The 16044-nt window shown below is 49.1% G+C and overlaps 1 protein-coding gene across 2 annotated transcripts in view; it reads left to right on the top strand.

The window, feature by feature from the left end:
* CLASP1 (cytoplasmic linker associated protein 1) overlaps positions 1 to 16044 on the top strand; it is a 233225-nt gene that overhangs the window by 22030 nt on the left and 195151 nt on the right. The window contains exon 5 of one of the 2 annotated variants that reach the window (XM_077449691.1): positions 5693 to 5760. In XM_077449691.1, the coding sequence (XP_077305817.1) occupies positions 5742 to 5760 (19 nt within the window). In that variant the 5' untranslated portion in view covers positions 5693 to 5741. Of the gene's footprint in view, positions 1 to 5325; positions 5761 to 16044 lie in introns of those variants that run through there. The other variant, XM_077449692.1, reaches the window with a different exon arrangement.

The raw sequence follows: 16044 nt of genomic DNA, 5'->3' as shown, positions 1-16044 counted from the left end.
GCCATTTTTTTTGTTTAGCAAAAAATAAAAACCGCAGAGGTGATCAAATACCACCAAAAGAAAGCTCTATTTGTGAGAATAAAATGATAAAAATATTGTCTGAATGACAGTTGCGCGGTCATGCAACACTGTACCCAAAGTGTGACGGCGCTGAAAGCTGAAAATTGGTCTGGGCAGGAAGGGGGTGAAAGTGCCCACTATTGGTTAAAGTGAAAATAACAAAAATGTTATACTTACCTGCTTTCTGTAATAGTTTTGCACAGAGCTTCTCGGGTTCCTCGCCAACTCTCCTGGCCGCTCCCTCCTGTGCCCCACCCCTCTCCCCTCATTGGCTCACTAGCTTTGATTGACAGCAGAGTGAGCCAATGGCAACCTGCTGCTGTCTCTGTCAAAGAGGAGGGCAAGTCCTGGGCTGCCGAAACTCTTGTGCAACATCGCCGGATAGAGATGGGCCCAGGTAAGTATGAGGGAGCTGCTGCACACATAAGGTTTTTTTTTTTTTTTTTATCTTATTGCATAGAATGCATTAACAACTTGCTGACTGCCTACCCTCAGATGTACTGTGGCAGGCCGGCTCTATTGCGTGAAATTACTTACCTGTACATAATTTCGTGCAATAGGCACTGGGGGGGGGTGCGCCTGTGCAGTGGACACAGGGGATCCGGTGGACCACCCACAGTCTTTCCCCGAAGAGGGGACAAGGCAGACCGCCGTTCTGACAGGGAGAAGATAAGGGCCGGTTCGCACAGGGGCGACCCGTCAGGCGACTTAGCCGCCTGACAAGTCGCGTACCGCTCTATGCAATGGAACCGTTCTAATCAGAGCGAATCAAGTCGCTCCGACTTAGAAAAAGGTTCCTGTACGACTGTTGGGGCGACTTGCATTGACTTCTATACAGAAGTCATTTCACAAGCCGCCGCTAAAGTCTGATCCCGGTCGCCTGAGGCAGTCGCGCTGCAAGTCGTGCTGCCTCAGTGTGAACGGGCTCTATGGTAAGCAGGAACACAGATCTGTCTTATCCCAATCACACCACCCCCCATACAGTTAGAAAGCACTCCCTAGGGACACATTTTATCCCTTTGATCGCCCCCTGATAACACCTTCCCAGCCAGTGCCATTAGTACAATGACAGTGCATAATTTTAGCACTGATCACCGTTATAATGGTCTCCACAAAAGTGTCAGATTTTGTTCTCCGCAATATCGCAGTCCAGCTAAAGATCGCTGCCATTACTGGTAAAAAAAAAAATGATAAAAAGGCATTAAAAAAAGAAATCCCATAGTTTTGTATACGCTATAACTTTTGCGCTAACCAATCAATATTCGCTTATTGGGATTTTATTTTTATTTATTTTTTTACCAAAAATTTGTAGCAGAACATATTAGCCTAATTAATTAATAAATTAGATTTTTTTTCTTTTTTAATTTTATTGCATATGTATTCTAGCAGAAAGTAAAGAATATTGTTGTGTTTTTTTTTTGTTTTAAAGAGCAAAAACCACCAAAAAAAAAGCACTGTGTGGTTGAAAAGAAGACATCCGTTTTTATTTGGGTAAAGCGTTGCATGTCTGTGCCATTGTCAGTTAAAGTAACGCAGTGCAGTAAAACAATAAATGGCCCGGTCATTAAAGCAGAGTTCCACCCAAAAATGGAACTTCCGCTTTAAGGGGGTGCTGGTGACCCACATTTGGCATCTCATTTTTTGGGGGGGGGAGGGGGAGCGGGTATGCAGTTTTTACAGGCACTCAGCTCCTACTTCCTCCCCTGGTGCCGCGGTGCTGGAAGGAAGTTCACCTCTCCCGCCTCCCTCCCGGCAATCTTCTGGGGCACATCACAAATCCCAGAAGATTGCCCAACCATTCATAGCGCACAGAAGTGAAGCCACAGCCAGGCGCCCTAAGAATGCCGGCACTCCTTAGAGGAGGGGGAAGAGAAGCGGGGCTGTACCCTGTGCAGGCTGCCCCTGTATGCCCGCATTGCTGGACCATGGGACAGGTGAGTGTCTGATTATTAACCACTTGAGATCCGCGCTATAGCCAAATGATGGCTACAGCGCGGACCTCCTTTGCCGGGACGACGTCTATTGACGTTGTCCCGTGCACGAGCGGCCTTGAGACTCGCCTGATCACCGATCCGAGCAAGGGGTCGATCCCGACCCCCTTAACACGTGATCAGCTGTCAGCCAATGACAGCTGATCATGTGATACAACGGAGCCGGTAATCGGCTATTTTCAGCGCGAGGAGAGAAAAAAAAAGCCAATCACCGGCGGCCGTGATCGTGACATCAGTCCCGATCACGGCCAGTGTATCAGTGCCCACCTGCCCCCTGCCAGTAACCCCCAGAGCATTAATAAAGTGCCACCCAGCAGTGCCACCCATCAGTGCCCATAATGCCACCCAGCAGTGCCATACATCAGTGCCCACAGTGCCATACATCAGTGCCATACATCAGTACCCACAGTGCCCACAATCTGCCTCAACAACATTGCTGCACCTCAGTGCCACATATCCGTGCCCATCAGTGTCATCTACCAGTGCCCATCAGTGCCGTCCAGCAGAGCCACCTATCAGAGCCACCCATCAGTGCCCATCAGTCCCATCTATCAGTGGTACCCATCAGTGCCCCTTAGTGCCACCCATCCGTGCCACTATCAGTGCCCATCAGTGCCGCCTTATCTGTGCCTATCGGTGCCACCTTATCTGTGCCTATCGGTGCCACCTTATCTGTGCCTATCGGTGCCACCTTATCTGTGCCTATCGGTGCCACCTTATCTGTGCCTATCGGTGCCACCTTATCTGTGCCTATCGGTGCCACCTTATCTGTGCCTATTAGTGTCGACTTAACTGTGCCTGTTAGTGCCCACCAGTGCCGCCCATCAGTGCCGCCTCATCAGCGCATTTCAATGAAAAATGACCTGTTTGCAAAATTTTATAAAAAACTATTAAACATGATTTTTTTTTTTGCATCTTTTTTTGTTTGTTTAGCAAAAAATAAAACTCCCAGCTGTAACTAAATACCACCAAAGAAAAGCTCTATTTGTGGGGAAAAAAATGATAAAAATTTCATTTGGGTACAGTGTTGTATGACTGCGCATTGTCATTCAAAGTGCATCAGCGCTGAAAGCTGAAAATTGGTCTGGGCAGGAGGGGGGTTAAGTGCCCAGTAAGCAAGTGGTTTAAAAGTCAGCAGCTACACTTCTTTTTTATTTTTTTTGTAGCTGCTGACTTTTAAATTGGGTGGAACTCGACTTTAAGGGGGTAAAACCCTCCGGGCTGAACAGTTTTTACAGTCACAACTGACAATAAATGCAGTGATCAGTAAATAAATGATCACTGCAATCAGTGACACTGTTACTGGAGGGGCTGATCAGGGGGTGACAGTGTGCCTCTGTGTACCCATATGTCAGTGTAGTGTTGGTGCACTTACTATGTCTTTTCTCCTCGCCGTCCGGTCAAAAAGACCGCCCCGAGGAGAGTGACATCACTTCCTCCTGCCTGTGTCTACACTACACAGGCAGGGGAAGCTTCTCATTCGCCAGGAGCGATCGAGAGGGGATGGCCAGAAACCAACGGCCAACCCCTCATCTTGGATCGCTCCTGAAGCGAAACGGACCCGCCGCAGCCAGCGTGAGGGGGTCCGATCGGACCCCCCCACCCGCTGGAAGGCAGGCCGACGTATATTTACATGCGGCGGTCCTTAAGTGGTTAAACAAAACAACAAACTTCTGACTTTAGAACCACTTTAATGTGCGTAATAACCTTTTTAGTAAACTGCCCACAAGATGGCGCTTCCCGATCTATACTAGATTCACACGCGTTTGGGGAAGCTGCATGCGATTTTTTGCAGTGCAATTTTTACCCTTCGTTTTGTATTGATGCAAATCGCACTGCAAAGTATCAGTACTCGGTATCGGGGTGAGTATTTGGCTGAAAGTATCGGCACTCGCTGATAAACTGGTATCGGTTCAACCCTAATTGTTGTCGTTTTAGTAGCGCTATACACAAGCCGTTGACCATAGACTGCAGGTTTAGTGAGAGTAGTTCTGTAGATCGGTGGTTCTCAATCTCATTCCTCAAGTACCCCCAACAGGCCATGTTTTCGGGAATTTCTCTTAGATAAAATGGCTGTCCAAACTACCAAGCCGTTGACTCTGATTTAACCACTTAAGGACCGCCTCACGCCGATATACGTAGGCGGAATGGCCTCCGCTGGCACGCTCGTGACCCAGTCCTGAGCTCCGTACCCGCGGACCCGATCGCCACCGGTGTCCTGCGATCAGTTCACAGAGCTGAAGAACGGGGAGAGGTAAGTGTAAACAAACCTCTCCCCATGCTTCCTAATTGCCTGTCGCTGATCATCTGTTCCCTGCCATAGGGAACGATGATCAGTGATGTCACAACATCAAGCCACGCCCCCCTACAGTAAAAGACACATTGGGTCACACTTAACCCCTTCACCGCCCCCTAGGGTTAACCCTTTCACTGCCAGGGACATTTTTACAATAATCTTTGCATTTTTAATCGCACTGATCGCTGTATTAATGCAAATGTCCCAAAAAATTTGTCAAAATTGTCCGACATGTCTGCCATAATGTCGCAGTCACAATAAAAATTGCTGATCGCCGCCATTACTAGTAAAAAAATAATTATTGATAAATATGCCATAAAACTATCCCCTATTTTGTAGACGCTATAACTTTTTATGCAAACCAATCAATAAACGCTTATTGCGATTTTTTATTTTTATTTTTTATTTTTTTACCAAAAATTTGGAGAAGAATACGCATTGGCCGAAACTGAGGGGAAATTTTTTTTTAATGTTTTTTGGGAATATTTATTAGAGCAAAAAGTGACGAGTGTCATTGAATTTTTTTCTAAATTGTCGCTCTATTTTTATTTATAGCGCAAAAAAATAAAAACCACAGAGGTGATGAAATAGCACCAAAGAAAGCTCTATTTGTGGGAGGAAAAAAGGATGCCAATTTTGTTTGGGAGCCACGTCGCACGACCGCGCAATTGTCAGTTAAAGCGACGCAGTGCCGAATCGCAAAAAGGGAGCCTGGTCCTTTAGCTGGTCCGGGGCTTATGTGGTTAAAGCACCTGTGCGAGATAAAGGAAGACCTGCAAACATGGCCTGTTGGGGGGGGGGGGGGGGGGTACTTGAGGACTGAGGGTTGAGAACCAGCGATCAGAGTAGCCAAGAATCCCGTATGGTGTAACCGATCGAATTTCCGGTGCCGGTTCCCCTTTAACGAGCCTGGTGTACTTTGCAGCTCCTTGTGTGTGACGCCGTCCTGCTAATCTGGATCGCTGCCTCCTCCAGTGTCAGAGCATCTCATTGTTGAGACTTCTCTGTTTATAAATCACTTTTGAGCGGGGCGGCTGGAGACGTCCGGAATTAGCGGAGCGAGGAAAATCGGCTTTATTTTTTTTTTATTTTTTTTTTCCTCTTGGTGGCGGCAGCAGCCAGGAATTGCGGCTCGTGCAGGATTTTTACCGTATAGCCGAGGTTCTGGCGGATGGCATTTATTATTCTCCTGAAAAGTGTGCCGTGCTGCCCTGCTCAGAAAATCCAGAGCAGACATTCGTAGTGCGGAGTGTAGAGGGAGCTGTGCGCTGGCGTGGGGGAGAGCCGCGATCTTCGCTATCCAATCCCTCCCGCCTCTCTCTCATGATTCTCTTTCTGTTTACAGATTGAATGTCATTTTCGCCAAATTCGACGAAGTGCAGAAATCCGGGGCCATGATCCAGTCATCGCTGGGTGAGTAGAAAGCTTTTTGTTTTGCTGTTTATATGAAGGGAAAAGCGTTGCTTTGGCGGTGGAGGGGACCGTGCTGCTGTCGGAGCCGTAATTTGAAATGATTCCCAGTCACAGGATCAGCCTGCGAGACAGATAACCATCTCCGCTTGTTGCTAGGTTACCCCAAGGACTCTCTCCTCCTTGCGCATTCATTAGCCGAGCGGAGAAGACGGCTTGTTTTTATTATTTTTTTGTGTTGTGTTTTTTTTTTTTTTTCCAGTGCGTTTTTGAACCTCTAATTATGTGCGGAGTGTCACGTCTGTTGTGTATAATTATGCAGATGGGGCCCCGTCTCTATTGGCAGAGCGATTTATTCTGGCCCTGGCCTGAATCTGTAATCGTCACTTCAGCTTTTTGTACACAGAATTTATAGTCAGGTGGAAGCTTTTTTTTTTTTTTTTTGCCATCTGTAAGCAAAGCCGTTAAAAGCTCCGTAGTGCGTTCTGTAATCTCACGTGATGGCAGTACACAGGATTGCATGCTGTCACTTTGTACCAGGAGGCAGAATGGTGGCGACTGTCACTGCATTGCTCCAATCAGATGTCACACAAAACAAGGTCACCAGATGACCCCCCCCTCCCCCCCCCCCCCCTCCCTGCAACCAGCGTCTGGTCACACTGCAGATGCCATAAAAATACCCCAAATTCATCAGAAATAGGATAGTTCGGACTCCTGTGTGTATATCATCTATACAAAACAGAGTTCTGATTTCTCCTGTATTGAATTGTTGTGTAACTGTACTGTCTGCCCTGTTGTAAAGCGCTGCGCAAACTGTTGGTGCTATATAAATCCTGTTTAATAATAAGAATTTCTATGCTATACCCAGGGTGGATTTGATTTAAATCACTAATAAAAAGGCTTGATTTAAATCATAATTTTTAAAGAGCAAATGTCATCTCTATCCCGCTGTTGGCTCCCCCTCTGTCCCGCTGTTGGCTCCCCCTCTGTCCCGCTGTTGGCTCCCCCTCTGTCCCGCTGTTGGCTCCCCCTCTGTCCCGCTGTTGGCTCCCCCGCTGTTGGCTCCCCCTCTGTCCCGCTGTTGGCTCCCCCTCTGTCCCGCTGTTGGCTCCCCCTCTGTCCCGCTGTTGGCTCCCCCTCTGTCCCGCTGTTGGCTCCCCCTCTGTCCCGCAGTTGGCTCCCCCTCTGTCCCGCAGTTGGCTCCCCCTCTGTCCCGCAGTTGGCTCCCCCTCTGTCCCGCAGTTGGCTCCCCCTCTGTCCCGCAGTTGGCTCCCCCTCTGTCCCGCAGTTGGCTCCCCCTCTGTCCCGCAGTTGGCTCCCCCTCTGTCCCGCAGTTGGCTCCCCCTCTGTCCCGCAGTTGGCTCCCCCTCTGTCCCGCAGTTGGCTCCCCCTCTGTCCCGCAGTTGGCTCCCCCTCTGCCCCGCAGTTGGCTCCCCCTCTGCCCCGCAGTTGGCTCCCCCTCTGCCCCGCAGTTGGCTCCCCCTCTGCCCCGCAGTTGGCTCCCCCTCTGCCCCGCAGTTGGCTCCCCCTCTGTCCCGCAGTTGGCTCCCCCTCTGTTGGCTCCTCCTCCCTTTACCCGCCGTTGAATCCTCCTCCCTTTACCCGCCGTTGGCTCCTCCTCACTTTACCCGCCGTTGGCTCCTCCTCACTTTACCCGCCGTTGGCTCCTCCTCCCTTTACCCGCCGTTGGCTCCTCCTCCCTTTACCCGCCGTTGGCTCCTCCTCACTTTACCCGCCGTTGGCTCCTCCTCACTTTACCCGCCGTTGGCTCCTCCTCACTTTACCCGCCGTTGGCTCCTCCTCACTTTACCCGCCGTTGGCTTACGACCGTTCCATTCACTTTAATGGGACGGCTGGTGATGGGGCGATGACGCAACAAGGTGAGGGACATGGCGGCAGCAGGCGAGTGGATGATGGCTGAAACATATAGAAAAACAAGGAGGGCGCACCGACCTTGTGCAATACCAAAGATACATTTTATTTTAATAAAAACAAGAGTCATACTCCCAAACGTTAAAAAGAAGGCTTAACCTTGCTCCAAGAATTTGGGAACTGTGTCTTTTGTGTTGAGTGGATGACCACTGACAGGCACTGCCATGATGGATCTTAAATGACAGGCGCTCTTTAAATGTAAGGACTCATTCTTGCTGGTAATTAAAATCTTTAATATTTGCAAACAAAATGAAGCTTTCCTATTTATAAGCTGTCAGGTTAGTAAAAAGGCGATATCGGAACCGATTCAATCATATTGTTTGAAGTGTACATAGACAGTACAATGGGATAAAGGAATATTCCTGAACTTTGTTTTATCTCATGGTTACTGTGAAACTGTGTGAATGCATCAATGCAGTGCATGTTATTTCAGCTTGCAGAGCTTGTATTCATTATATGAGTTTACCAAAAATGTAAATATTGCAGAATATTCAGCCACATGCTATTTCATGCTGAATAAAGTAAATTATTAATGTATCTTAAATAGAATACTATCTTTACTCCAAAAGCATTTTATTAAAATAAATGATTTAATAATTTAAAATCAATGATTATATGCACCCTGGCTGTAGCCACGTCTCCCCTCTTTTTACTGGTCATGGTAAGCCCAGGGCTGTCTAGTCTGAGGTCGCTCAGCTTGGCACAGATCGGAATAGTTGATAAATGTTTTTATGTTCTGCAATGTGTTTACCACGGTGTTCAGTTCCTTCGGCAATCAAATATTATTCCGTCTTGTTAACATTGCATTGGACAAATCCCAGGAGCTGTATAGCCAATATGCTTTAATAACAGCTGGCACATCGCTTCTAAAAGTTATCACTAATGAGCTTTTTCTATCAATGGAGGACGTTCTCTGCTTTTGTTTATTTTCAGTTCGGCTCCCTTTTAAACACTGTTCTGCTTATCCCTCCGGTAACAAATGTAGCATGGAAAAATGATTCCTATAAAACAGGGGTCTCAATTTTCTAAAAAAGGGCGGTCTTAAAAATGTAAGGGGTCCTGACTGTGGCAAGTGTTTTGTAGAAAATGCCCCAGCAACAATGGGAGTAAATAGTGCCTCATCATTGGTATTGGTATTAATTAGAAGAATTGTTGGCGCATTGTTGGCATCAAGGAAAGGAATAGTTCCCCATCAATGGTGTCAGTGGGAGGAATGGTGCCCCACCATTTTTGGAGGAATAGTTGGCCGGTCTACTATCCTTCAAAATTCAAGAGGGGTGGGGGTGGACTGTGGCCAGTGTGAATAGAAAATGCTCCAGCAACAATGGGAGTAAATAGTGCCCCACCATTGGTAGTGGAGGAATAGTTGACAGCTTGTTGGCATCAAGGGAAGGAATAGTTCCCTATCATTGGTGTCGGTGGAAGGAATGGAGCCCCATCATGGTCGGTGAGAGGAATGGTGGCCCGTCGTTGGTGGGGGTGGGAGGAATGGTGGCCTGTCGTTGGTGGGGGTGGGAGGAATGGTGGCCTGTCATTGGTGGGGGTGGGAGGAATGGTGGCCCGTCGTTGGTGGGGGTGGGAGGAATGGTGGCCTGTCATTGGTGGGGGTGGGAGGAATGGTGGCCCGTCGTTGGTGGGGGTGGGAGGAATGGTGGCCCGTCGTTGGTGGGGGTGGGAGGAATGGTGGCCCGTCGTTGGTGGGGGTGGGAGGAATGGTGCCCCGTCGTTGGTGGGGGTGGGAGGAATGGTGCCCCGTCATTGGTGGGGGTGGGAGGAATGGTGCCCCGTTGTTGGTGAGAGGAATAGTGCCCTAAGGGAAAGATAAAGGCAAGCAAAGGGCCATATCCAGCCCTTTAGGCCACCATTTGGAGACCACTGCTGTAAATTGTGTTTTCGCTGGCATTAGGACCTGGGAAACTGACCTTCTGGCTTCCAGGCTCAACAGCAGTCTGGGGTTCAACTAGCCTTTGCAATAGATACCCAGGTTGACTGCGTAGGATCATTTCAATCTGACCTACAATTTTCCTTATCTGAGACTCTTTACTTGCCTGCTCCGCTATATATATATATATATATATATATATATATATATATATATATATATATATATATATATATATATCTATATCTATATATATGAGGGCATCCCGCCCCAGGCTTAAGTGGTAATAGGATCACAATCCTTCCCAAATCATACAGATCTTCAGTGCCATGAACTGGTTTACCGCCATCTCAGTTGCTGGCTTTAATGGCCTAGCTGTTGAATCCCATGTTCTGAAGGATGTGGACCTACCTAATTTAGTTACCCCCTACAATCTTGAAAGCTAGGAAATAAACTTCTCACAAAGTCTGCCTTCGTACCTGACAGTCTTATTTCTTCTGGTACTAGGCATGAAATTCAGTGCCAGCAAAGACTCCCATGGGATGAATCCTGTCCTTTTAGTCTGATCTGTTTCAGCATCTGGCCTTAAGCACCATCAATGGTCAAATCTCATTCCTAGCAGTCCTTTTTCAAAGACCACTTGCCTTGCTCTCTGTGAAAGCCCTCTTACAGGGTGTCACTCACATTGCTGCCCATGTATGTTCCCATTGACTTTGTGAGATCATAACCTGGTTCTGTCAATTCTCCAGAAACCACCCTTTGAACCTCTCAGGGACGTTCCCTGTCTACTCTCTCTCACAAGGTTGCCTTCCACATGGCCATCTCTTAGGCAAGGCGAGTTTTTGAGTAGGAGGCCTTATTCTGTATCCAAGCAGTCACTTCTGCTCTGTCTGTCTGTCTGTCAGACCATGCCTGTCTGTACCAAGGGTATATTTTCGGATCCTTAGACTATCCTCATGGATCTCTGTCTAACATCTGGAGGTCCTCATGGTTACCCTACTGTATGGCCTCATTCACATGGGTCGTACTACAGTGTACACCTGTGCGAGGGCCGTGTTTACCCACACGGGGATACACAGGCCCTGTCCACACACTTGCAACAAAATGAAGGGTCTATAATTTTTATCATAGGTGTATTTTAAATGACAGACAAAATATCAACCAAAAATCCTGAGGAAAACACATGATACAAATGGTACAAGTATTTGATCCCCAAGCAAAACATGACTTAGTAGTTGGTGGAGAAACCCTTGTTGGTGATCACAGAGGTCAGACGTTTCTTGTAGATGGTGATGAGGTTTGCACACATCTCAGGAGGGATTTTGGTCCTCTCTTCTCTACAGATCTTCTCTAAACACTTAAAGCGGGAGTCCACCGGGACTCCGCGTTTCTTTTTTTTTTTTTTTTAAAAGCCAGCAGCTACAAATACTGCAGCTGCTGACTTTTAAAATAGTGACACTTACCTGTCCAGCGCGCCTGCGATGTCGGCACCCGAAGCCGATCTCTAGGTCGTCTGTCGGGTCCTGCCGCTGCCATCTTGGGTATGGGAATCAGGAAATGGAGCCTTTCGGCTTCATTTCCCGGTTCCCTACTGCGCATGCACGAATCGCGCTGCGCAATAAGGACGCTCCCCGCTGCCTCTGGGATCTGTGTGTTTCCCAGCAGGCAGCGGGGCACTTGCGGGAAGGGGCGGGCACTTGCGGAAAGGGGCGTAAGTTACGCCCCTTTCCGCAGAGAGCTATCCCGGAAGCGGGTGCAGTTACCTGGATTATCCAGGTAACTGCACCCCCCCCTCCCCCCTGAAAGGTGCCGATTGTGGCACCGGAGGGGGGGAGGGTTCCGATGAGCGGAAGGTCCACTTTAGGGTGGACCTCCGCTTTAAGGTTACTTGACTGTCGTTTGGCAACTCAAAGTTTCAGCTCCCTCCCATAAATTTTCTATTAGATTAAGGTCTGAAGACTGACTAAGCCACTCCATGACCTTAATGTGCTTCTTCCTGAGCCACTCCTTTATTGCCTTGGCGGTAGGTTTTGGGTAATTGTCATGCTGAAAGACCCATCCATTACCCATCTTCAGTGTTCTGGCTGAGGGAAGAAGGTTCTCATCCAAGGTTTTAAAATACATGGCCCCCGTTCATTGGCCTCTCAATGCGGCAAATTCCAACTGTACCTTTAGCAGAGAAACAGCCCCAAAGCATCATGTTTCCACCTTCATGTGTGACTGTAGAGATGGTGTTCTTAGGGTCATAGTCAGCATTTTTCTTCCTCCAAACACAGCGAGTTGAGTTAATGCCAGAGCTCAATTTTGGTCTCATCTGACCACAGAACTTTCTCCCAATCCTTCTCTGAATTTATTTAGGTGTTCATTGGCAAACTTCAGACTGGCCTGTACATGTGAGGAGGGGGGCCTTGAGGGCGTTGCAGGATTTCAGTCCATGGTGGCGTTTTGTATTACCAATGTTTTTTTGTTTTTTTTTGTTACTGTGATCCCAACTCCCTTGAGATCCTTCACAAGCTCCTCCCTGTGTAGTTTTGGGCTGATCCCTCACTTTTCTCGTGATCCTCCTTGCCCCATGGAGCAAAATCTTCCATGGAGCTCCATTCAGAGGGCGATTAATGGTTATTTTGTATTTCTTCTATTTGCGAATACCGTATTTATCGGGGTATAACACGCACCGGCGTATAACACGCACCCCAAGTTTAGGAGGGCATTTTAAGGAAAAAAGTTTTAGGAGGGAAGTTTAAGGGGAAAAAAAACTTACATTTAAATGCCCGTCAATGCAGCCTTATCAGTGTGCATCTGCAGCCTTGTCCATAATTGCAGAATGATCAGTGTCATTTGCAGCTTGCCCACCGCTGTTTACAGCCTTGCAGAGTGTCATTTCCAGCTTGCCCATGTTTAAATATCCCGCCGCCGAGACAGACCGGGTGAGCGCCGCCGAAAAGGACAAAGCGGCACGACTCTACTGTGTTATTCGGCTTGGCTCGGCTTGCAGTCCCGCCCAGTATGGGCGGGACTGCGAGCCGAGCCGGGTACACAGTAGAGTCAGCTCGGTCTTTTTCGGCAGCGCTCGCTCCAGAAACAGCAGGGAGGCGGGACTACGAGCAGACGGCTCGGTCTTTTTCGGCAGCACTCGCTCCAGAAACAGCAGGGAGGCGGGACTACGAGCAGTCGGCTCGGTCTTTTTCGGCAGCACTCGCTCAAGAAACAGCAGGGAGGCGGGACTACGAGTAGACGGCTCGGTCTTTTTCGGCAGCACTCGCTCCAGAAACAGCAGGGAGGCGGGACTACGAGCAGACGGCTCGGTCTTTTTCGGCAGCACTCGCTCCAGAAACAGCAGGGAGGCGGGACTATGAGCAGACGGCTCGGTCTTTTTCGGCAGCACTCGCTCCAGAAACAGCAGGGAGGCGTTACTACGAGCAGACGGCTCGGTCTTTTTCGGCAGCACTCGCTCCAGAAACAGCAGGGAGGCGGGACTACGAGCAGACGGCTCGGTCTTTTTCGGCAGCACTCGCTCCAGAAACAGCAGGGAGGCGGGACTACGAGCAGACGGCTCGGTCTTTTTCGGCGCCGCTCGGTCTTTTTCGGCGCCGCTCGGTCTTCTTTCGGCGCCGCTCGGTCTTTTTTCGGCGCCGCTCGGTCTTTTTTCGGTGCCGCTCGGTCTTTTTTCGGCGCCGCTCTGTCTTTTTTCGGCGCCGCTCGGTCTTTTTTCGGCGCCGCTCTGTCTTTTTTCGGCGCCGCTCTGTCTTTTTTCGGCGCCGCTCGGTCTTTTTTCGGCGCCGCTCGGTCTTTTTTCGGCGCCGCTCGGTCTTTTTTCGGCGCCGCTCGGTCTTTTTTCGGCGCCGCTCTGTCTTTTTTCGGCGCCGCTCTGTCTTTTTTCGGCGCCGCTCTGTCTTTTTTCGGCGCCGCTCTGTCTTTTTTCGGCGCCGCTCTGTCTTTTTTCGGCGCCGCTCTGTCTTTTTTCGGCGCCGCTCTGTCTTTTTTCGGCGCCGCTCTGTCTTTTTTCGGCGCCGCTCTGTCTTTTTTCGGCGCCGCTCTGTCTTTTTTCGGCGCCGCTCTGTCTTTTTTCGGCGCCGCTCGGTCTTTTTTCGGCGCCGCTCGGTCTTTTTTCGGCGCCGCTCGGTCTTTTTTCGGCGCCGCTCGGTCTTTTTCGGCAGCGCTCAGTAATTTAGCCTCACAGACAGTGGGGATCGGTGTATAACACGCACCCACGACTTTCCCCCAATTTTAAGGGGGGAAAAGTGCGTGTTATACGCCGATAAATACGGATTACTCTAATGATTGTCTATTTACTAAGCTTCTTGCCGAAGCCCATTCCAGCCTTGTGCAGGTCTACAATCTTGTCTCTGATGTCCTTTGACAGCTCCTTGGTCTTGCCCATGATGGTGAGGGTTTGAATGGAAGAAAGAGATTCTGTGGACACGTGACTTTTATACATACGAGTTGTCGTTAGGATTACCTTCTTACATTGACAGGGCTAATCTGTGTACCACATGAGCACCTACTGTAGCCAGTCTGTGGGGGGCAGAATTATTGTTTGTTGGTAGGGGATCAAATACTTATTCTACTCACCGAACTGCAACTCTATAACATTTGTATTGTGTTTTTTCTGAATTTTTGGTTGATATTCTGTGTCTATTATTTTAAATACAACTATGATAAAAAAAATGATAGACCCTTCATTTCTTTGTAAGCAGGCAAACTTATACAATCTGCAGGGGATCATATAATTATTTTCCCCATTGTATAGTTTGCATTTTTTCATGTGTGCAGATTATATATTGTTCTTTTTTGTCCCGGATTTTATCTCTTTACACCAGATTGGTAGATCTCACTATATATGAACCTGCCATGTACTGGCTGTGCCCATATGGCATGTTCTCTGGCCACACATCTAAGCCTCTTGTGCGAGGAAGGGGATTATCTTGTGAAACATTCTCCAGTCTGATGCTTGCAGTGCAGCGATGGAGCTGGAGAAAGTCTCCTATGTTGCTGTTCACACGAGGTGTTATCGGGGATGTGAGGGCGGCGGGTACATCTCTTCAGGCGGCTTTTATTTTGGAAGGGGGATAGGGTGATGAATTTTGCTCAACTACAGAGGCGTGCGCTGCGGGAGAGAGGCCGAGGGAGGGAGACGGCTCATTCTCGCCTCCTGCCCAAGTTATTCCGAAATTAGCCCATTTCTCAGTAAAATGAAAAAAATGAAAATGAAAAGGCAAACGTCTCTTTGGGGGGGGGGGGGGGGGGGGGTCATCTTCCCACTCTTCTCTCTGGCTTCCACCTTTGAGTGCTCATTGTAAGTAGTGAAGATGGGGCTGCACACATATCATTTACTTTGGCTTTTAAAGATTAATGTGCAGAGGAGGTTGATGACTGCGGGATGTGAAACGAGGAGGAAAAAACGCCAGATTAACCCATGCGGTTTCCAGGAAGACTGGTTCCTTATTTTGGATTATCCTGACGTCCTGCGGATTAGTGAGGAGGATTTCGTGTCACTAGGAGAATCCGGCAGATGTACCGCTGGTGGCATCAAAGTAAGAGAGACGGCCCACAGAGTTTGCAATTAAAGCAGAATGGCGAACACTAAGATTACGCTTTAGTCTACTTCAGCGTTTCTCAACCAGGATACCTTCGCACCCCGTGGTGCCCACTGAGCCTCTCAGGTGCTGCACTATGTGCCATTATTTTGCAAAGCACCATGTGTTTCTGTGGCGCAGGTGGGCCAACAAATGACTTTGATGTGTAAGAAGAGGATGAGGACTTTGTTGTAAAAAGGGGGGGTGAGGACTGATGTGAAGGCGGGGTGGGGGGGGGGGGTGAGGACTGTAAAGGTGGGTGTATACTGAGGACACTGATTTAAAAGGACTCCAATGTGGATGGTGGACCCTGATTTGAAGAGGGGGGTTTCTGATGTGATGGACTCCATTTTAGACTGTGGTGCCTTGAGATTTTGCATACTTGGGGATTAGGGACAGTGTGGCGGTGATGAGGTACAATATGACTGGTGTGGCAGTAATTAGGAACAATATGATTGGTGTGGTGGTTATTAGGAACAATGTGACTGGTGTGGTAGTGATTATGCACAATATAACTGGTGTGGCGATATGACTGGTGTGGCGGCGAGGAGGGGTGATATGACTGGTGGTGTGGCGAGGAGGGGCGATATGACTGGTGTGGCGGCGAGGAGGGGCGATATGACTAGTGGAGGGGCGATATGACTGGTGTGGAGCCGAGGAGGGGGCGATATGACTGGTGTGGCGGCGAGGAGGGGGCGATATGACTGGTGTGGCGGCGAGGAGGGGCGATATGACTGGTGTGGCGGCAAGGAGGGGGCGATATGACTGGTGTGGCGGCGTGGAGGGGGCGATATGACTGGTGTGGCGGCGAGGAGGGGGCGATGTGACTGGTGTGGCGGCGAGGAGGGGGCGATGTGACTGGTGTGGCGGCGAGGAGGGGGCGATGTGACTGGTGTG

Source organism: Lithobates pipiens, unplaced genomic scaffold, assembly GCF_037356315.1.
Source record: "Lithobates pipiens isolate NorthernLeopardFrog02 unplaced genomic scaffold, aLitPip1_a1.2 Scaffold_22, whole genome shotgun sequence".
NCBI lineage: Eukaryota > Metazoa > Chordata > Amphibia > Anura > Ranidae > Lithobates > Lithobates pipiens.
Note: the sequence above shows the minus strand (reverse complement) of the source record. Positions and strands in the feature narration are given on the sequence as shown.